At 36.0% G+C, this 23,367-nt stretch overlaps 1 protein-coding gene across 6 annotated transcripts in view; it reads left to right on the top strand.

Annotated features, from left to right (window-relative positions):
- Positions 1 to 23,367, top strand: part of CCDC148 (coiled-coil domain containing 148) — a 291,643-nt gene that overhangs the window by 183,137 nt on the left and 85,139 nt on the right. For all 6 annotated transcript variants that reach the window (XM_055380204.2, XM_055380203.2, XM_031008918.3 and 3 more), the window contains one exon: positions 19,355 to 19,495. In XM_055380204.2, coding sequence (XP_055236179.1) covers positions 19,355 to 19,495 — 141 coding nt within the window. The remainder of the gene's footprint in view (positions 1 to 19,354; positions 19,496 to 23,367) is intronic.

The raw sequence follows: 23,367 nt of genomic DNA, 5'->3' as shown, positions 1-23,367 counted from the left end.
ATGAATCCTTGTACAGAGTAATACCCCGCTTCTGTATGAGACCAAAGCTATACAAGCCACCTCACTTGTTTTTCATATTATTCTCATGAGGATGTGTCACAAAATGTGCAGGTAAAATAAAACAATGCCAATTTACAAATGACTTTAGTGAAGAATAAATGTTAATGTTTAGCAAGTTTGACATTACTATTTTATTGCTTTTCAATAAGTCTAAAATACTGTGTTCGTATATCTCCTTATGATTCTAATTGAAGAGACATACTTAAGTATTAAAAATCCAACAGTTTAGCCGTGTAACTTTGCAATCTTATATCTCATGCTTGAAGACATGCCTAAAAGTATTACTCACCAAAGAAGGAAAAAATGCATACTTGTGTTCCTTACAGAGAATATTAGTGTAGGTTCTACTTTGTTCTGTTGTTAACTTCCCTTTTGAACTGAAATACTTTCTACTTTGTTCTGTTATTTACTTCCTTTAGACTTAGCAGGGATAGCACCTAAAGTGGAGCCCAAGACAAGGGCTTATGTGCAGGTAATTTATTTCAGAAAATGACATATACATCAAGGAAGAAAAGTAGAGGCTTTGAAAGAGTCAAACAAGGAAGGAGGAAAAGCCATTCCAAGGATGCATTATTTTGTTGGTCACCACTATGGGCACTACAGTGTTCATCTGTGTTCATTCCAATTAGGTATCCTGTGAGGAGCCACAGAGAATGTGCCTTATAACTATTCTTCCATGGGGAAGGGGTGGAAGAGAGAAACATGTACTCATCAGCTTCTCTCCACCAGTGGTCAAGGGTTGACCAATAGGGTATAAACTTTCTTGCATTTCTAGGTTTACACATGCTTCAGAATGAATAAGTTTTTGCAAACACTTTACATGGGGGTTGGAGGGCAGAGAAACCCTGGAGCAGAAAGTGAGATACATGGCACAAGTGAGATGAGGTTGAGTCCTACCTATGAGCAGCTGGTTGCCACAACAATAGCTGCAGTTAAGAGGTTGGCCAAGAGCCAACAGGTACATGAATATGTGCTCAAACATGAGGGAAATGCAGGTTAAAACCACCATGAGATACCGTCTCACACCTGAAAGGATGGCATGACCAAAAAGACAAGAGAGAATGAGCGTCAGTGAGATGTAGAGAAAAAGGAATTCTTCTACACTGTTGGTGGGCATGTAAATTGGTACAGCCATTATGAAAAAAATGGTATAGGTGTTCCTCATAAAATTAAAAGTAGAACTACCATATGCCCAGCAATTCGTCTTCTGAATATATACCCAAAGAAAATGAAATCATCACCAATCAAAGATAGCTGCACTTCTGTGTTCATTATTCACAACAGTCAAGATATGGAAACAACCTAAGTGTCCATCAGGGAATGAAAGGATCAAGCAATTGTGGCATGTATACATCCAACAGAATATTATTCAGCCATAAAAAGAAGGATATTCTGCCATTTGCAGCAACACGGATGAACCTTTGCTAAGTAAAATAAGTTAGAGAAAATAAAATACTGCATGATCTCACGTACATGTGGAATCTAAAAATGTTGAACTCATAGAAGCAGAGAGTAGAATGATGGTTACCGGGGGCAAGGGCATGGGAGGAAAGGGGAGATTTTAGTCAAAGGGTACATACTTTCATTTATAAGATAAATAAGTTCAGGGGATCTAATATACAGCATGGTAACTATAGTTAACAGTCCTAAATTGTATATTTGAAATGTGCTTGAATATTCTCACCACGAAACAAAACAAAAAGGGTTACTAGGTGAGGTGATAAATGTGTTAACTAACTTGATTGTGGTAGTCATGTCACAAAATTCATAGATATAGAATCATCATGTTGTATACCTTAATATAATTTTGTTTGTCAATTATACCTCAATAAATCTGGAAAATTTTAAAAATTTGGTATAGAGGACGTGAGATGGTACACAGATGTTTGATTTATCAGCTAATAAAGAATAGTGAAGGAGGAGTTTAAAGGAGGTCAGGCAAATGCTTTAAAGGAGGTGTAAGATATTACTACACCCTATAAGAGGGGGTAAATCAACCCCTCTCCCCCAGAAAACTAGCCCTCCAAACTCTGACAATATCACGTGCTAGTGAAGAAGCGCAACTGGAACCCTTATGCATTGCTGACGGACAGGCAGAAAAGTACAGCCATTTTGGAAAAACAGTTTGGCAGTTTTTTATAAAGTTAAACATGTACGACTCAGCAATGCTGCTGATTATTTATCCAAATGAAATAAAAACTTATGTTCACACAAAACCTGCACATGAATGTGTGTAGCAGCTTAATTTGTGATCATCAAAAACTGGAAACAACCCAAACGTCCTACAACTAATGAATGTATAAACAATCCGTAGTACATCCATACAATGGAATACTTCTCAAAGTATTCAGAGGAATCAACCACTCATACATGGAACAACATGGATGAGCATCAGATACATTTTGCTAAGTGGAAGAAGCCAACCACAAGGACTACATACCGTGTAATGCCTTTTATATAACGTTCTAGAAAAGGCAAAACTATAGGGACAGAAAATAGGGCTGAAGCCACTGTATCGTGAGTGAAGGACTGACCAGTCCAGGAGAAAAGGCAGAGAGATAATGAACACTTTTTCAGTTAAGACTGAGGTTTTATATTTATATGAAAGCAGAGTTAAATTCTTTTAGAGATCAATGACAATCTCTAATTTATATGTTTTTCTATTGTTAAAATGACATAGTTACTTATCTCCTGTTTAGTTCTAATACTATTCTATGTCTGCTAATAGGTTATGACCTAGGGGTAGATGTAAAACACTGAATAACAACAGTCCTTGCCCTTAAAAACCTGTATTTTCTGATAGGGAAGTCAACTGTACAATAAAAGTATCAATTCAGTGTGACTAATTATGTAAGAAGTACATGTCCTCGATATGGTGGTAATACCAAGAGTGAAATGATTGCCTTGTCTCGTCCTGGGTCTGGGAAGGCATTACAGAGGAAGAGATGCTTGAGCTGAGTCTAGGCAAGCAAATAACATTTTCCTATTAAGACAAGAGGTGTGTAGCATTCCAGAAGTGGAGAAGACTATCCAAAGCCACGGGGGGCTGCAAAAAAGCACGGCGAGTTTGATGTTTGGTGTGGGTGGAACACAGGTTGTATGTGGGGAGAAGAAAGGAATGAATGTTCTTTGACAGATAATAGAGGGCGTGGCATGTCACGCTAAGAATCGGAGTTTTATCTAGTTCGGGAAAGGTTGAAATTTGATAGCCTGAATATTAAGCTAGGGCTTCATATGTTTGTTTTTAAGAATGTGGTTATATTTTCATGCCCATCAATGGAGTGGTTAAAGAAACATATATATATATATGTAAATACACACACACACACACACGCACACACACATACACATATATGTACTGGAATACTAGTACTGAGCCATAAAAAGGAATGAAGTAATGGCATTTGTAGCAACCTGGATGAGATTGGAAACTATTATTCTAAGTGAGGTAACTCAGAAATGGAAAACCAAACACTTTATGTTCTCACACGTAAGTGGGAGCTAAGCTATGAGGATGCAAAAGCATAAGAATGACCAATGGACTTTGGGGCTCAGGGAGAAAGGGTGGGAAGAAAGTGAGGGATAAAGGACTACAAATTGGGCTCACTGTATACTGCTCGGGAAATGGGTGCACCAAAATCTCACATATCACCACTAAAGAACTTATTCGTGTAGCCAGATACCACCTGTTCCCCCAAAAAACTACGGAAATAAATTAAAAAATTTAAAAAGAATGTGGGTATATTTTCAACATGAACATTTTGGAAATTGTGCATACAAATCCAGGCTTCCAGCTTCTCTTGAAAAATTGGAACATCTGGTGACCGCGGGCCTACACTCATTCCTATGTGGCAGCAACTGGCTGGAGTCAAAGCAGTTGCCTCCCTTAAGTGCCTTGAGGCGGAGCATGTGCCTCTTCCTCTGGGTGTAGTCCCAACCACCACCTGTCATTTTACACCCAGCCCCCTTTACTCACTTTTGTACCTGCCTGCCCCTGGCAAATATTTGAGCTTGTGCCTCTGCTGGAGACAGTGGGGAGCCAATGAAAGGCTTGAGGCAGGGGAATCATGTGATCAGACTTTTCCCTATAAAAGGATTAGTCAGGCGTGGATATGAAAGGTGGATTGACATGGGATAAATCTGAAAGTGGAGAACCAGTTAGGAAATAATTGCCAGTCTAGGAAAGAGATGAATGCTTAACTGAACTTAGTAGGGGGCTGGAGGTGAGTAACAGAGTCTAGATATATTAAGGATGATTTGGTGACAGGATGTGAAAGGTAATGGAGAAAAAGAAGTCTAGGGTGGCTCTTGGCTTAGGCAACCAACTGGGTGATCTGTGATGCCATTAACCTAGATATGGAATACAGATTCTCAGGGGAAGACAGTGATTCTGTTTTGAATGTGCTGCTTTTGGAGATATGTTGGCTACCCAACAGAGAGCTGAATAATTGGATCTGGAGCCAAGGATTTGGGAGCTGTGAGCACATTTGTGGTACTGAGGCCCCAGTGGGTTGAGTGAAAAGGAAAGAACCAAAAAGGAAACACAAGAGGAAGTGGACCCAGCTAGCCGAGGGAGATGTACAATTGGTGTTATTGATTCCGACATGCTACTAACTCTTTAAAATGTACTTATAAATTATAAGTTAGAAACATTTTCTTATTAATTCAATAGAATATACTTTAATTTATATACTAATGACAGTGGTATTCGAAGATTAAAATTTCCCCTTGTGTGAAGATTAAAGCTTCCATGGGATGTATATGATGCAGAGGAGTCACACGTATGAAAAAACTGACTCTTATGAAGAGACAAAGTAATTTTAAATGTAAAAAAACAAAAACCCAAGACATTTGCACATAATGATGTATAGGATTATTGGTTGGTTGCATTAGTTCTGTTATGACAGATAGCATCTTTTTCTAGCTGAGAGTAATTATCTGTAAGCAGGAAATGTTCAATAGAACATAGACTTGAAAGAGCAAATTCAAATTTCGGAACCTCCTAGCATAAGCAGCAATTAGATTCACACCATCATGCTTTATATGTTCTATTTAATACATTTTTATGGATTAGGACAGAGCTGTCTCCTTGAGTGAATAGTATAGAATTTTATATGAGGAATAGTATTGAATTTTCTATGAGGGGTCATAGCTATTCCTTTAAGAAACATATGCAGAAGAAGTAATTCGAAGATTGGGGAAGCTGGAGGAATATATAAATGAGCTTTGGTGGAGTTGTCATTTAGAAGTAAAACTGGCTAAATCTTGAACATAAAACAAATGAATTCAGAATAATGCACGTTATTCTAGTGTTTATCTACTCAGAACATTCATTTCAGAGGTTAACTAAGACTTTATGGAAAAGAATAAGATTTCCCATTTCCACAAACATATTGTAATATCAGTATAGCATCCTGCTTTTTAGTATCTATTTGGAAAAAATTCAAGATGACTGGATTTATCGTCTTGTGAGTACTCAGAGAATTGATTTGTAACTTCCATTTAGCATTTTGGGGGATAATCTGGGTGAGGCCCCTGTGCATGGATATAACAGCCCCTTAATTTTACATTTTATCCTTTGCCTCCCCTCCCCACTTCTTTTTCTGTCTTGAAGATCTTGCTTCCTTTTCCCCCAGGTATATTCTGACTGTTCTTTCTAGAAGATGGCATTCAGAAAATGCACACATATCAACATGCACTATATTTAGTTTGAAATATTCATTGCTGAATAACATCCCACGTGAAGGGGGTTCTGCTGATGGTAATGGAAGTCTCTTTCTTTTATGATTTTTTCCCAGTTAATAATCTTGTGATTCTTGTTCGAGAATCACATTCCATTCTTGGTCTCCTGTATAGCTAAGATGTAACAAGTGAAGAGATTAAAAGTACTGCCAGTTTCTTTAAATTATCAGTTGTTGAATCTGTGCTATATCTAGAAAGGAATGAGCTGATGACGGAAGAAGTATTCTCATTGAAGGTTTCCTATTTGGGTCCTATAAGTTAGTAAATCCATATACTGTAACCACTTTTATCATACTCTGTAATCACTTTCCTTAATTTTTGTTCTCAGCAGTGGTCTCCATTTTGTAGCTCCAAAATGGTCTTATTCTCATTAAAAAAAAAGTTACAGTGGTTACTGATCTATGAGCAGTTCTCTTGAGGGTTCTGTTCATTAAAATAATAACTCTAAAGGAAATATCAGACCTTTGAGGAGTATGGTTATGTTAATGTAAACCTGTACATTTAAGAATAGTTTACCAATGCTTTTTTACATTATATAATATATAAATGTAAATATGTATATTTACATTATGTAATATACATTTTTCACCTTCCCCTGCTAGGCATCATAATCCCCTAATTACAGGAAAGGATTTTTGATAACTACTTTTCTTCTTTGTAATCCATTTAACTTGTATTAATTAGGCAAATGCCTTGTTAGGTAAATGTACTAGATATTTTATTTTTAACCACAGCCCAAGATAAGAAAGCCCAGAATTGCAGAATCAAAAGAGGAGTCATTTCTGGGGTTTGGTAGATTTATGGAAAATCTCTGATATTAAAATTAAACTTAAGGCTCAGCAGAAAGCTGTCTCAACTTTTTAAAGGGATGTTTGTAAGATCACAAGTGTCTTTAAGAATGAGTTTTATTGAGTATCTCCTTTGAATTTAGCATGTGGTAGATTTTATGGATTACAAAATTGGCATACACCTTGTCCCCAGAATACAGGGAGCATATAATCTAGTTGGGAAGTGGGATACACATGTAAAGTGGTTAATAAACTTTTTAATATAAGATAATAAAGTATTATTAAATATATTTAATACACCTTTAATAAGTATTTACTGTGCCAGCCATTGCAACAGTTTCCGTGGGAGGTAAAAAGAACAGGTAGGTGCCCTCTACGCACTGCAGAAAATTATACACATACATAAGCCTAACTTTCTCAAGGCCTCCATTCATAGAGTATATGCCCTAAAGTAGAGTCTTATTGTATTCTAAACTTGACTGTTCCCTTAGAGTCCAAATCCTCCTTTGTGAATCATTCAAAGCTGAATCCAGGTCCTACCAGCTGTGTGAAACCTTCATGACTTTAGCTTGCCTCCTTGATAAAAGACTAGAGAGACAGAGAGGGCAAGGGGATAGGTGGAAGGAAGTGTGTTCTGTGTACGAAATTTGTCAGGCTAAAGTTTCCTATTGAAATCACGTAATCACGTAGTGACATGCTAGATGGTGCTCATCTGGCCCTGTGGTTTAGATACTAGGCAAGTATATGATTGCCAATCCGAGTTTTCTTTTTTCTTTTATTACTATTATTTTTAAACTTTTAGGTTAATATGGTTTGTCTCTGTGTCCCCACCCAAATATCATGTTGAATTGTAATCCCCACGTTTCAAGGGAGGGACCTGGTGGAAGGTGATTGGATCATGGGGGCGGCTTTCTCCATGCTGTTCTCATGATAGTGAGTGAGTTCTCATGAGATCTGATGGTTTAAAAGTGTGACATGTCCCCCCTTGCTCTCTCCCGCCACTATGTAAGACATGCCTTTCTTCCCCTTTACCTTCTGCCATGATTTTAAGTTTCCTGAGGCCTCCCTAGCCATGCAGAACTCTGAGTCAATGAAACCTGTTTTCTTTATAAATTACCCAGTCTCAGGTAGTTATTTATATCAGCGTGAAAACAGACTAATACAGGGGTACATGTGAAGGTTTGTTACATAGGTAAACTCATGTCATGGGGGCTTATTGTGCAGATTATTTCATCACCCAGGTATTAAGCCTACTACCCTATAGTTATTTTTCTGCTCCTCTCCCTCCTCCCACACTCCACTCTCAAATAGACTCCATTGTCTGTTGTTCCCTTCTTTGTGTTCATGAGTTCTCATCCTTTAGCTAAAGGATAAGTTATAAGAACATGCGGTCTTTGATTTTCTGTTCCTTAGTTTGCTAAGGGTAATACCCTCCAGCTCCATCCATGTTTCTGCAAAAGATATGATCTTGTTCTTTTTTATGGCTGCATAGTATTCCATGGTGTATATGTACCACATTTTCTTTATCTAATCCATCATTGGTGGGCATTTAGGTTGATTCCACATCTTTGCTATTGTGAATAGTGCTGCAGTGAACATTTGCATGCACGTCTTTTTTATGGTGGAATGATTTATATTCCTCTATATACCCAGTAATGGGATTGCTGGGTCAAATGGTAGTTCTGCTTTTAGCTCTCTGAGGAATCACCATACTGCTTTCCATAACGGTTGAACTAATTTACACTTACACCAACAGTGTTTAAGCATTCTCTTTTCTCCACAACCTTGCCAACATCTGTTATTTTTCAACTTTTTAATAACAGCCATTGTGACTGGTGTGAGATGGTATCTCATTGTGGTTTTGACTTGCGTTTCTCTAATGATCAGGGATATTGAGCTTTATTTCTTATGCTTGTTGAAGACATATATATGTCTTCTTTTGAAAAGTATCTGTTCATGTCCTTTGCCTGCTTTTTAATGGGATTGTTTTTCTCTTGTAAATTTAAGTTCCTTATAGATGCTGGATATTAGACCTTTGTCAGATGCATAGCTTGCAAATATTTTCTCCCATTCTGTAGGTTGTCTTTTTACTCTGTTGATAGCTTCTTTTGCTGTCTAGAAGCTCTTAAGTTTAATTAGATGCTGTTTGTCAATTTTCAATTTTGTTGTGATTAGTTTTGGTGTCTTTGTAATGAAATCTTTGCCCATTCCTATGTGCGGGATGGTATTGCCTAGGTTGTCTTCCAGGGATTTTATGGTTTAGGGTTTTATGTTGCAGTCTTTAGTCCATCTTGAGTTGATTTTTATATATGATGTAAGGAAGGGGTCCAGCTTCAATCTTCTGCATATGGCTAGCCAGTTATCCTAGCACCGTTTATTGAATAGGGAGTCTTTTCCCCATTACTTGTTTTCGTCGGCTTTGTTGAAGATCAGATGGTCATAGGTGTGCATCCTTGTTTCTGGGCTCTCTATTCTGTTCTGTTGGTTTATGTGCCTGTTTTTGTACCAGTACCATGTTGTTTTGGTTACTGTAGCCCTGTAGTATAGTTTGAAGTCAGGTAATGTAATGCCTCCAGCTTTGTTTGTTCTTTTTGCTTATGATTGTCTTGGCTATTTGGGCTCTTTTTTGGTTTCATATAAATTTTAAAATAGTTTTTTCTAGTTCTGTGAAGCATATCATTGGTAGTTTGATAGGAATAAGATGGCATCTGTAAATTGCTTTGGGCAGTATGACTATTTTAATAATATTGATTCTTCCTATCCATGAGCATGGTATGCTTTTCTATTTGTTTGTGTCTACTCTGATTTCCTTGAGCAATGTTTTGTAATTCTCATTGTAGAGATCTTTCACTTCCCTGGTTAGCTGTATTCCTGGGTATTTTATTCTTTTTGTGACAATTGTGAATCAGATTGCATTTGTGTTTTGGCTCTCAGCTTGGCTGTAGTTGGTGTATAAGAATGCTAGTGATTTTTGTACATTGATTTTGTATCCTAAAACTTTGCTGAAGTTGTTTATCAGCTGAAGGAGCTTTTGGGTTGAGACTATGGGTTTTTATATATATAGAATTATCATGTCATCTGCAAGCAGGGGTAATTCGACTTCCTCTCTTTCTATTTGGATGCCCTTTATTTCTTTCTGTTACCTTATTGTTCTGGCTAGGACTTCTAATACTATGTTGCATAGTAGTGGTGAGAGAAGGCATCCCTGTCTTGTGCCGGTTTTCAAGGGAGAATGATTCCAGCTTTTGCCCAATCAATATGATGTTGCTGTGGGTTTGTCATAGACAGTTCTTATTATTTTGAGTTATGCTCATTCAATACCTAGTTTATTGAGAGTGTTTAACCTGAAGGGATGTTGAATTTTATTGAAAGCCTTTTGTGCATCTATTGAGATAATCATGTGGTTTTTGTCTTTAGTTCTGTTTATGTTAATCTGAGTTTTAGATACTTATTCATCCACCTAGAAATATTCATTGAGTATCTGCTTTGGGTGAGGCATTATTCCAGGAGTAGGAATAGAATAGTGAATAAGGCAAGTCCCTGCTATCATGGAGCTTACTGTCTAAAGAGAAAAACAGACAAGAAAATAAATCAATTGATTAATAAAACAATTTATATAGTGGCAAATGTAAGTGAACTGAAAATAAAACAAAGTAGGTAGTTAAAAAGTCACTAGGAGGGGTGTATTTTAGACAGTATTCACAGACACAGGTAAGAGATGGAATAGTCAAATGTTAGGTGAAATCATTAGGATGGGACACTGAATGACCTTGAAGGGTAAGAAGCAGGAATGAGAGCTTTCCAGGCAAGGCCTGGGATGGAGATAAGCAAGGACGTGTAGGAGTGGGGAGGAAAGGAAGAGGCAGAGAAGGACAAAAGCCTGGGGAGTCATAGGAAATAAAGTCATGTGTACAGGGTCACATCCAAATACACCTTGAAAGATTGAGTCTTCCTTTTGGACAAGGTGGTATACAAATAAATGAATAAATAAATAGCTGTAAGGCCACTTGAACTGGTGGCCAAAAAGCCACTGCCATTAGAGGCTTGAGCAGGGAAGCAAAAATGAGTGAAGATTAATCCAATAAATATATGTGTATGCAATGGTTTGAACCAAAGTGACACTGAAGTCAGGAATGTCAGCTAGAATGCAACTGCAGCAATCCAGGCACATAAATAGCATTTGTATATTACATTTGCTTTCTTACCTCATTTCATATTCATTTAAACATATCTATTGAGCACCTATCAGGTGCCGGGTGGTATGTAAAGCACTGGAGATACATTGATTAGTCAATCAGTTATGGTCCCTGTTCTTATGGAGATCACAGTCGAGTGGGGAAACAGGCACCAGTCAAGTAATTACAAGACTGAATGTCTAATTTCGAATTACGAGAATTACCTTGAAGAAAAAGTAAGCAGTGTTATGGGAGCACATAACTAAGAGGCTTGATATCATGTCCTGGTGGGCAAGGCTTCCCTGACAGAAATTGCAGCAGAAATGTGGGATTGAACAAATATTGATTAGAAAGGGGAGTGTGGGGCAAGGAGGGGGAAAGAACACTCCAAGAAAAAAAAATGGCATGTGCAATATCTACATAGCTGGAAGGCATGTGGCCTGTTCAGGGATCTATCTGTAAGGTGCATCTGGAACACAGAGGGTAAATTGGTAATTGGTGTGGGATTATGAGTTGGGGTTGCAGACACAGGCTGGGCCAAATACTGGGAGCCATGTAGTCTATACCTGGGAGTTTACACATTACCCCATGAGCAGTAGAAACCATTGAAAGATGTTAGGCAGGGAGGTAGGAGTGTGGACAGGGAATGAGATGGATCAGACATCTGTTTTGAAAATATTCAGTAAAGTATTTTCTCTACTGAGTCTGGCCTCAGTAGAGAGAGAGGAGCAACAGTGGATGCAGGGAGGCCCTTATGGAATTAGGGTGGTGGTTATGGAGATAGAGAGAACTGAATGGGTTTAAGAGACAGTGGGAAGTACAGTCAGGAGTAATAGGCAACAGAACTTGGATACATGGAGTGTCAGGGACAGGCAGTGTTAGGATGATTCCTGAGTTTCTGGTTTGTTCAAATGGTTGGTGTTTGCTTAGCAACCCTGTCAAGTGTGCGTCATTATTATCTCATTTTACACTTACCTGAGGTTCTAAGTGGTTAAACAGTGTGCCCAGGGACACCTTTAATAGGTCACAGAGGAAGGACTCAAACTCTGGTTTATGATTTCAAAACCTGGGTTTTCTCATCTATGCTGTGCTTCTGAGTTGATTGCAGAAGGAAGAAAGACTGTAGCTTAATGATGGTAACATAAAAACATTGGTCTTTATTATCACAGAGCCATAGAACCTTAGCATTGGGAGGGATTATAGAGAGCTTTCTGATGTGTTTTTCAAGCTTCTTTGACTGTGACTTACAGTGAGAAATGTATTTTACATCACAAATGAACACACACAGAATGGAAATAATTTCTTGACACAGCATTAATACATTGACATGATCTCTGTTATTTTCCATTCTATTATCTTGCATAAAAAATGCTAGTTGCTATCCACAAAATTGATTTCATGATCCAATTAATGAATTGTTTAGACAATACTGATCTAGTCCTCTTAATTTTTAGAAGAGGATTTGAGGCCCAGAATTGGGAAGTGATTTCCCAAGATCTCACAGCCAAGAAGCAAGTGAATTTCTTACCCTTGGTCCAGTTTTTTTGTTACTTTCATAAATAAAATTGACTGATAGGTTTGTAAATTTTATCCTTTCAGAAAAAGTAGCTGTTGATAATTTTCTGCTTATTGGCATTTAGTTTGTTTCTTCCTCTAAAAGTTTTGTTTTACACTAAGGTTAGACCCTCCAGGACCCAATTAAATGAAACATTGCAAGATTTTATTTGAAAAGTAAAGGACATGGAACAGTCAAGATAATAATAGTGCATTATCTTTGAGAATCTGAGTAAGACTAATAAAAGGCCACAGAAAATGAAAAGCAGTTATCAAAGAGAGGTGATAAAAAAATGAACTTATGAAGTTACCTAAGAAACCAAGGAATAATTGTGAAGCCAAGAATAAAGACAAAATTTTTCTGCTAAGCAGAAATGCCAAATGGAGAATAGAAAGCTTTAATAACATCCAAAATCACAGGTACTGTATTTCATGAGCAAAGTTTAAACATAAACGAAATATATAAGATTAAAAAGCTTAGGTAGGTAATATTGAAAAACAGTGGTACATTGGAAAAATATTTAATAGTGCTATCAGACTGTTAAAGATTTAATAAAATGAAAATTTAAAGTTTACTCAGCTGAACTGAATTTAGAAGCTTATAGTAACATTTAGGGAGAAGACAGAGAAAGGGATTTGATTGCTAGTTTTTACACATGTCCTCTAATCTTGATGGAAATATAAATTAGTGGCTGAAAATCCTGACAAGTTTTCTGATTATTTTCCCCATCAGATAAGCACAGATGAAGCTTAGGAAGCAGTGAAACAGCTAGGACTGAGGAAAGCAGGGATCAGGAGTCTCACGGTGGGGGAGTTGGAAAATGGTAGCATGTCTCTGGTGGGAGACTTTTTTTTTTTAAAGATCAATGCAAGAGGCAGAAGAGAAAATACTGTCAATCTAACTTCAGAGTGTTATCCATGCAGTCACCCAAGAAGTACTTATTGAACCCTTACTGACTGGCAGATGCTGTGCTAATCTTTGGAGACAGCCTATGAATAAGACAGATCTGGTCCCTGCCTTTATTAAGTTTGCAGTCCCTTGGGTCATTCCAAACACTTGATACGTGCTGTAATAGAATAGGGACAATGTGCTAGAGAAGTAGAGAGGTATCTGATCTGGGCATGGTGGGTTAGGAAAGCCTTCCTGGAGCAAATGGCATCTGAGCCAAGACTTGAGTAGGATAAGTAGAAGTTAGGCAGATGAAATGTGAAGTAGACAGGCTTGCTTGTTTCAAGGATTACATCATACCATGTGTTTAACATCTTAATAAAACATTAGCCTGGCACAGAATAATCTCTCATAAATGGCAATTTTTCGTATTTCATTATTGTCAGTTATAGGCACTGCTCAGATGGTAACTTTCTTTTGATTTTCCATATAAAACAACCACATTACACAGTTTCCATAAATATGGCCAATAGAATATAATATTAATGTTTAATTATTATTATTTAAAAGGTTTACAAAATATTGATGTTTTTTCATTGAAGTCAGCTTCGCGTGGAGAAGAAAATTGCAGAGCATATCATATATTATGATCTCTCTATCTAAGGAAAATATGGTATCAGAATAATAGAACTTAAATGAACTATAGTGGTAACCTGATCCAGTCCCTCCCTTTAACACATGAAAGAACTGCATGACCCATTTGCTCAAGGTAACAATATTGTTGTTGGTGACAAAGATGGGTCTCAAAAGCAGATGTTCAATATTCATTTCCTTTATGCCATACTGACACTTATAATAAATTGTTTTCAAGCTCTCAACTTTGATGTAAAATTGTGTTAATATTGTTTCATTGATGTTAATTTCAATCATTACCTTTGAAGTTTTCATGGGCTTCATTTTTGTTTTTCTATTACTTTGTTCTTTCTGAGAATGTGTGCTTATTAATTTCAGTTGAACCACTTTACTGTACATTAAGAGTAAGGAGTACATGTAATGCTACTAACCATTTTCATTTTAAACCATTAATTTATTATTTGCAGTAGACGAACATATTTTAAATGTCATTTATCCTCTGTTAGGTTAAGGTCTCATTCAAAGACAACCCTTGGTAGGCATATTAAGCAAAGTATTAATTAAAACCTGGAAAAATGCCCTGTAGTTAGTAGTCTAAATAATGCTTTCCTATAACACACACTCCTGGCTGCCACTGTGGTAATGTTCTTTTGTGATTATTATTGTTACATGGTTATATGTTCACATACTCTCTTTAAAGCTATATAATTAGCAAAGCCTTTAAAATAAAACTACTAAAATGTTCTTCTGTGCTATTCTTCCTTTTGCTCACTGTTCACTCAGAGTCTTCTGTGCTTTAGTCTATTGTACTAATATTGATTCTTTTGCCCACCTGCCAGCTTTCTTATCCTTAGGCGTCTTGAAAATACCATAATTGTTTGTCATTCTCTCCACATGGAAGCCATCCACATCCCTTGAGTATCTCTGTGAGGATCCATTGGATAAGGATTATTTCAATTGCCACCAGATTCTTCATCTTATCCAGTGTGCATTCTGAAAAGTTGTTTTGCCTTATTGCTTAGATACCAATTGCTGCTGAGCCTGTTTCTCGTTATCAAGATCTTACCACTCTAGCTTCCAACAACCTTCTTTCCTTTACCCACCCTTTTTTTTTTTCCTGGTACCATTATAATTAGAAATAATGCTGTGAATTATTGACTTCAGGTAAAATTCTACAGGTCCCTGACCATCCCCATGATTCCAATATTAAGTAGAAGCAATTTAGTTTCTGAAGGCTGAAGCTTTGCTCTAGGGTTTTTTTGTTGTTGTTGTTTTTTACAGCATTTCTTTTCTTTTCTTTTCTTTTCTTTTTTTCTTGTATTAAGATCTACAAACTATTGGCTTTTGGTTGATGAATTTGCAGCTGTTTCAGGATTTTCTGGTGTGTACATCACTGTTTAAAAATCAACATAACTTTATCTTTTTTTTTTTTTTTGGAGAAAAGAAGCATCATTTAGACTTGCCAAAGACAGGGAAGGGTAAATTAAATAAATTGGTGAGTAAACTGGTTATACTAGTTTTATTGGTCTGGTTATTATCTTGCTATACTTGCCTTAGGAAACAGAAATCTTTTCCATTTATAGATTTTGATTTATGCTTTTGCTTCTTTAAATCACAGGACATCATATAATATGCAAAGGTCATTCAATGACGGTTCCCCTTAGTTTTAAATCAAAAAATGAGAAGAGTAGTTCTAAAACCCTAACTTATTTTCATTAAAATTTATAAAAATAGTCTCAGTGCTCAGAAAGGCTGAATTTTTCTTTTCACTGTTTCAATGTATTACAGATCTTCCTTCCTACTGCCTCAGAACCTTGAGACTACAGTATTTGATTATATAAATCTCTTTGCATATGCATTATATTTTACAGTTTATTTTGTTTTTCAATACATTTTTTAGTATGGAAAAATTTTAAAACCTGTAAAAGTCTATCATCACCTAACTTCAACAATTATGCATTCGTTAGTCAAATTTGTTTTATCTGTGTTCTTACTTACTCCCTCCTGCCCCTTGAAATAATAGTAAGAATCACAAGCACCATATAATCTGTTAGTATTAAGTATCTAGCTTTAAAATTAAAGTGTATATCTCTAACATTATAGAACATAACCATACTATTATCATACCTAAAAACTTTAACAATATTTCCTTAATAGCATCAACTAACCAATAGCATCAACTTAATAGCATCAACTAACTAATCAGTATTGAAATAGCTCTAATTATCTCATAATTTCTTTTCACATTGGTTTATTTACATCAGAATCCAAATATAAACCACATATTGCATTTGGTTAATATGTTTCATAAATCTCTATCAATTTATCCCTCATTTTTTTTCTTGTAATTTGTTAAAGTTCTTTGAGTGTTCACAAATTTTAGTTTTGTGGATTGTGTTCCCATATACTGTTGCATAATGTGTTTCTCTGTTGGCTGAATTTCCTGTAACCTGATAGGTAGGTCTAGAGCTTTGATCAGATTCAGTTTTATTTTTTGGTAAGAATAATTCATGGGAATGCTGTATGCTTCCATCAGAAGAAACAATGTCTGCTTGTTCCTCTGTGATGTTAAGATTATTCCATATATTTGTTTCCAGCTTGATCTATTCATTATAAAGTTTCCCATTAATTGTTAATATGAAGTTTTTAGTGGTCACTGATGATCATTAACTAGGATTCATTATTTCAGCAATTGTTGCAAAGTGGTGTGTTCTAATACTATCATTTTTTTCTTCTTTATCAGGCTTCATTTAAAATATTCATTTTGAAGGATTAAATAAAAGTTACTTGTTGAGCACCTATGATGTACCAGTACTCTGCTAGGCAGTATAAGGGGAAGGCAAATGCATGGACTGTGCTCTAAGTGGAAACCAACATTATATTCAACATACTCAGAGAGCAGTTATGGTATGGTCAGTGAAATAAGACAAGAGAGATAAAAATGGGCAGTAGAATGTTTCAAGGAAGATGTAGGCCATGAATATTTTATGAAGAAGGGGAAATCTGAGGGCATTCCAAGCAGGGGGTACTTTGAGTCACTCCATGAGCTAAGAATAGGAATGGCCATATAAGGGAAGGCAGAGGAAGAACGCTACTTAGAGATTGTGTGTTAGCTACATCAAAGAGGGGCATTTGTTGGTAGTGAGAAAACTAAATTATTTAGATTCTATATTGATCAGTTGACATCATCCTTTTGAACTTTCTGATCTTGTTCTAAATACTTTTGGCAGAAAGACTTTGGATGGACTAGGGAACTACAACCAAGCTCAATGGTTTGGAAATTAGTTTGTCATAAATAAAAATTCATCCGCGCTTAAGAAATGTATGAGCTTCCAAGTCAGATGTAAAATGTAAAGAGACAGTCATGTTGATGTGTATACATAGTAATAAAAAAATCCAAACTACCTGGTGACTTGTGGTTCCACAGACCAAACCAGGATATTTGGAAAGGAGAAGCAGGTGCACAGGGTTTGATGTGAAGCTATGGCAAAGTTAAAGATGTTGAATTTAATTTTGGAAATGTTGGATTTTAAGTGTACATACAAATAGCTAAGTCGTAAAGAATTTAACATAGGATTGAATTGCAGACAAAAAGATAGAGCGGATGATATAAATTTTGTGGTCAGAAACATAGAATGAACTCCTAGAAGGGGATAAGCACATCAAATAATGAACATAGATAGAGAGGTTGGAGGTTAATGAGAGGATAATGTAGGGTTTGGATTATAGGGTAGACACAGGAAACAGGAAGAAGAGAGCAGTATCTGTTGGTAGAGAAACAGGGGAGAGAAATGTCATGACCTGGGCAGGAAAGAGTTTTAAGCATAAAGCAATGGTCAACAGTGTCAACTATCACCATGAGGTCAAGGAATGGAGAACAGAGAACTATCTTTTGGGTATTTAGGGGTAGATCACTGGTAATATGTGATAGGATGACAGGACACTGATTTTAATTGTAGCAAGTGAAAGATGGAAGATAAGTTACAGAAAGGAAAGGTTTGAAAGCAGGTCAGGACAGAAGGCAGGGATGATCTATTCTAGGAATGGGGTTCCCAAGAAAAAGGTCAATATGAAGGACAGGATAAGCAGTAGGTGGGCTAAACTGAACTGTATTTAAAAAACGGGAGTAGAAATTTCCTGGGTTATTTTGATAAACAAGGCAAATATTACTTTAGAAAATGAAATTTTTGCAAAAATGAACTTGTTTAGAGTCACTTTAATTAATTGTATTTGTTTGACATTTTATTTAATTTTCATCATATATATTACCATTAATAAATGATGCTTATATGAAATGTGTAAGAAATGAAGTATTTAATTGGGAATGCTAATATAAAAAGAATTTTGCATACCTTTACATTTCCCTGCTGTCCGCTTCCTTAGCCAGATGTATACATGGATCAGATAAGTATTTGTTTTTATTTCATTAGTTTCATTGGTTTCCTGCTTACAAGGGTAATAAATACTTATTGAAAAAATGTCACCCAGCACAGAAAGGTTTAAAGAATAATTTTTTTAAATCCCAGGAAATGATTCTATTCAGAGATAACCAATATCATTATTTGGTAAGTCCCCTTCCAAATCTCTTTCTATGCATAGATACATAGTTGATATTTTACATTAATGAGGTCATACTGCAAATGTGGCTTTGTATCTGCTTTTCTGCATCTAACAATATATTGTGGATATTTTCTATTTCCATGAATATGGAGTTATGGCATCCTCTTTCAATGGCAGTCATTGTATAAAAGAACCATAATTGATTTCAGCCATCTCTTACTGCCAGACTTTAGACTTTTTCGATTTTTCTGTTTTAAACAGCACTGTAGTGCACATTCCTGTGGGTACATTTTTGTGCACTTGTCCAGTTAATTGTCTTCTCTTTAAATAATATCCTGGAAATAGGGTTGTGGATCAAGGCTATGCATTTTTTATATTGTGACGCATATTTACATATTACCTAATACCCAATAGAAAGGCTGTAGCAAGTATACTTCTGCCAATAACACATACCAGCACCCAGAAAGTTGTTTTAAGTGTCTTACAATTATTTTTCATCTTAATTCAGGCCTGTTTTCCATTCTTATAAAATAAGAAGGCTGAAATATTGCAGAGATTCTTAAACTTTTAAGCATTTTAGGATTATTTGAGAATTTTTGAAAGTTGTTTAACCTCCGGGAAAAAAAACATAGGCAAAACCAGAAATTTTTACTTACTATTTGTGAGAATACACAGATTCTTTGGAGTTAAATCATAGACTCTTTAGGAACCCTACTCCATGAATCCAGGTGAAGAATTCCTTAATTACATGATTTTAAAGTTGCTTTTTCCTTTTAACCCTGACAAACACACACGTTTCACAGATACATCACACAGTCATGTGCACATAGAATTTAAACATTTATTTGGGAAAAAAGTGACATCTGCTTGATATAGAGCCTAGTCTTATTATGACCTATGAAATAACTTCAGTGTGCATAGTTACTGGAATGAAGTTTTTCTCTTTATTTCAGGTTCTTCAATGGCGAGCCCACCAAGAAGAGGTAGCAAGACTGGAAATGGAAATTTCTGCCAGAAGAAGAGAAAAGGAAGAGGAGAAAGAGAAACTGTGGAAGAAGAAGGAATTGTTGCAAAGAACAGAGAAGAAAAAAAAAGTAAAAAATCTATTGTCAATACGAATGTGTGAATGAATGCTTAATGGCCTGATTGAGCTTTTTGATCTTGGTGTTTGGCATGAAATTCTCATAAGCAGTTCTGAGAACATTCATAAAGATCTAGTGGAATGTTTTATCTAATGAAAAGTTTATTTGAGCTTCAAAGATTTGTTGACATGGAGGAGAACCCACTTTGTTGATTTGTGTGAGCACAGGTACCTGTGATTAGAAGAGGTGTGTAGGTTAAAAAAAAAAGAAAAGACAAGGTTGTGACAGTTGTTAAATCCTGTAATAAATAGGGACGTGGCAAAAAATGAGAGGGTGCTGTGCTGGGATAGTGTCTTGGTTGATGGCAATGCGGTAAAGAATTGCCAAAAACATCCTTGTTGGTAGAATATATTATACTAGAGACAGTGCAATTCATAGAAAGTCAAAATGCCCTTTAGAGTTTACTTCTTGGCTGTTTATTAGATGGTTTTGTTTTTCATTTACTAACACAAATTCATCATTCTTCTTTTGAGTAAACATTTGTTGCACAATCTTAAAACTATACACCAAAAGAAGTGATTGTTGATAATCCATGGAAGATAGAATACACTTAAGGGTTGTTTTGTTTTAAATATATATATGAGATACTTATTAAGGCATTTATGTTTTTTCCCACCACAAAAATTATGAAATTTGCCATAAAAATATTTTTGTTAGACATTTAATCAGATATATTAACCATTTTTTAAATGGAGTGGCTAAGCTCTGTAGAAATAATTCACAAAAAGTCAATTAATTTGTGATCAGCAGAGTAAAAGGAAATGTCTTTAACCTATACACCTGTTTTGACTTGATCTATATGGTGTAAAAAAAATCTTTTCTTTGGAAAAGCTGCTTACAGTGCTAAGAATGATTAATTAATTCATGGTCATTGGTGGACAAACTTTTCATTTTTGTGAACGTGGTTGACGTTTTGCACTATGTGACCAACTAAGTCAAAGAAGCTCATGCCTAGAGGTTGTTCCTTCCAAGTTGAATATGTAGGGGTAAAGGAACTATGTATTTTAAAGCTATAAGCCAGTTTTTCCACATTTTATTGTACTTCAGTTGTCATTGTTATTGATTTGTTTTGTGACTTTAAATCAGCAAATTGGTGTAGAGGCAGCATTGTGGAAAACAACATACATAGAAGTTATATGATCATTTGACAAAGTCAGCTGCTAAGAAGATATACTTCACAGTGCTTATTTTAATTCAAAAATGAATTTGATTTCTGCTTCTAAGGAAGTAAATAGGGTGGTTTTATCAAGTCCCTATCAAGAGAGTTGATGATTAAAGGGAATAATTACGTGTACCTCCAAAACTCATAAATATTGATCACGTTTCAAATAATGTAAGTGAGCTATATATCTCTGGAATAGGGGAACTTACCAATTATTTACTGTTATGAAAGTACAGTATGTGAAAAGCATATCCCTCTACTTGGGCCCTCGAAGCATTTCTTCACTGTGAATTAGCGTGACCACAAAAAGTATTATATTCGTAGGCACTTGTTTACATGCGGTGTCAACTTAAATGTCATATGAAGAGATTTGGAAACAGTTTCATTTACTGGGGGTTTACAAAGACAGGTAAAGCCATACAAATTAAATAACTCAAGTATTGAGAATGGGAGTCGGTACAATTAATTGTGCCAATTAAGTTTGGGTTGAGGAACTGGCATGGCTACACAGGAGAGGATGGAGGAACATCACTAGTTTGTAAGATTTCTGGAAGTGAGAGAAAGACATTTAAAAGATGAGAGAGAGAGAGCTTCCTGAGCTTGCAAATGGGGCTGACAATTGCCTCATAAACACTATAACAAAAACTGAACAGAGTAATGGAAGGAAGAATTAAGCTATCTTAATGGCTGAGGCACCCAAAGGGCTAACCTAAATGCAGCTTAAAACAAGGACACTTAGGCCTGAAAAGATGAAGGCTGAGGAGAATTTCAGTATCATTAGTTGTGTGTGTAAATTAAATATCCTCTCCTCATCTTAGAATGCAAGATGCGATCTATACCTATGAGCATTAAAGTCGCACATGTTGAAAAAACATGAAAACCTCCATGCCTAGAATGCATTTTTGTCCCTGGTTGCATTTTGCTAAGCTTCATGCAGGGTGTTACATGTATAAAGTGTCCTGCATTTTATAATAAAACATATTATAAGAAGTGCCCTATCAAATTTGTTGTCCTATTTATATAGAGTATAGAGGACATTACAATGTTTTGGGAAACTAAGCCAAATTTGTGGTCAAACCCTAGCAATTGTGTAGGACCAAGGCATATGACTTATTTTATTTTTAAAATACTTTTTCATTTATAAAATTTTTTTAAAATAGAGATTGATATGATATAGACATTAGTACACATTGGCTAGCATTAAAATGTTAACATTTTTCATTTTGTTTCAGATTTTTAAAATTTAAATAAAGGAGAGAATATTACAGATAAAGTTGAAATCCTCTTTTGAGAACTTCCTCAGTACAATTTCCCTTCTTTCCTCCCCAGAGACAATCATGATCAGGAATTTTACTTCTATCTTTCTAGGCCATATATAGATTTTAAGATATTTTGACATATAATTTGTGACTTTAATTTTTTCATGAACACTATCATGCTATGTCATTCTGCAGTGTTTTAAAAATATGTCTGTGTTTCAGGGGGTGGGGGACAAGGGGAGGGAGAGCATTAGGACAAATACCTAATGCATGCAGGGCTTAAAACCTAGATGATGAGTTGATGGGTGCAGCAAACCACCATGGCACATGTATACCTATGTAACAAACCTGCATGTCCTGCACGTGTATCCCAGAACTTAAAGTAAAATAAAAATATAAATATACCTGTGTTAGTAATACACATAGACCTAATTCACTCTTTTTTTTTGAGACGGAGTCTCGCTCTGTCGCCCAGGCTGGAGTGCAATGGCGTGATCTTGGCTCACTGCAACTTCTGCCTCCAGGGTTCAAGTGATTGTCTTGCCTCAGCTTCCTGAGTAGCTGGGATTACAGGTGCCCGCCACTATACCTGGCTAATTTTTGTATTTTTAGTAGAGACGGGATTCACTATGTTGGTCAGGCTGGTCTCAAACTCCCGACCTCAGATGATCCGCCCGCCTCAGCCTCCCAAAGTGCTGGGATTACAGGTGTGAGCTACCATGCCCGGCCTTTTAATTGCTACATAGTGTTCCATAATAGAAGTGAGCTAGCATTTATCCATTCTCTTTGGTGGTTGACATTTAAGTTTCCAAAGTTTTGTTCGTATAGGCTGTGCTGCAGCAGCCAGCTTGTACTGATGCGTGTGTTCAGGCTTTCACTAGGGTGTACCTAGAAGGAGAATAACTATGTTGTAGATTCATATACTTTCAACTTTATAAGATTTTGGGGGGTGGTTTATAAGATACTACAACTTTGCTTTTTGACTTTTGTCAATTTGATAAATTTTAAAAGTATCTTATAAATATTTTAATTTGTATTTCCATGATCATTTGTGAGGTTGAAAATCTTTCATGTTTACTGAAGAGTTTTCTTTCTCTGTAACTCACTTATTCATATTTTTAAAACCCATTTTTTAAATTAATATGTAAAAGCTCTTTATAAATTCTAGATACTATTTCATTTTGTAGTTATATGGGTTGCATGTATTTTCACCCGTTGGTCATTTGCCTTTTAATTTTGCCTGTAGTATCTATATTGTCATGGAAATTTAAAACGCTCAAGTAATCAATGTTATTAAACTGTTTCTTATGAATTATGCTTCTTTTCATGAACTGTGACCTGGTAGCAAGAGCATCTCTACAGGTGGCTCTTATGTGTGTCTCTGTTGAAGGTCATATACATTT

The sequence above is a fragment of the Gorilla gorilla genome, chromosome 11 (genome assembly GCF_029281585.2).
Source record: "Gorilla gorilla gorilla isolate KB3781 chromosome 11, NHGRI_mGorGor1-v2.1_pri, whole genome shotgun sequence".
Classification (NCBI taxonomy): Eukaryota; Metazoa; Chordata; class Mammalia; order Primates; family Hominidae; genus Gorilla; species Gorilla gorilla.
Note: the sequence above shows the minus strand (reverse complement) of the source record. Positions and strands in the feature narration are given on the sequence as shown.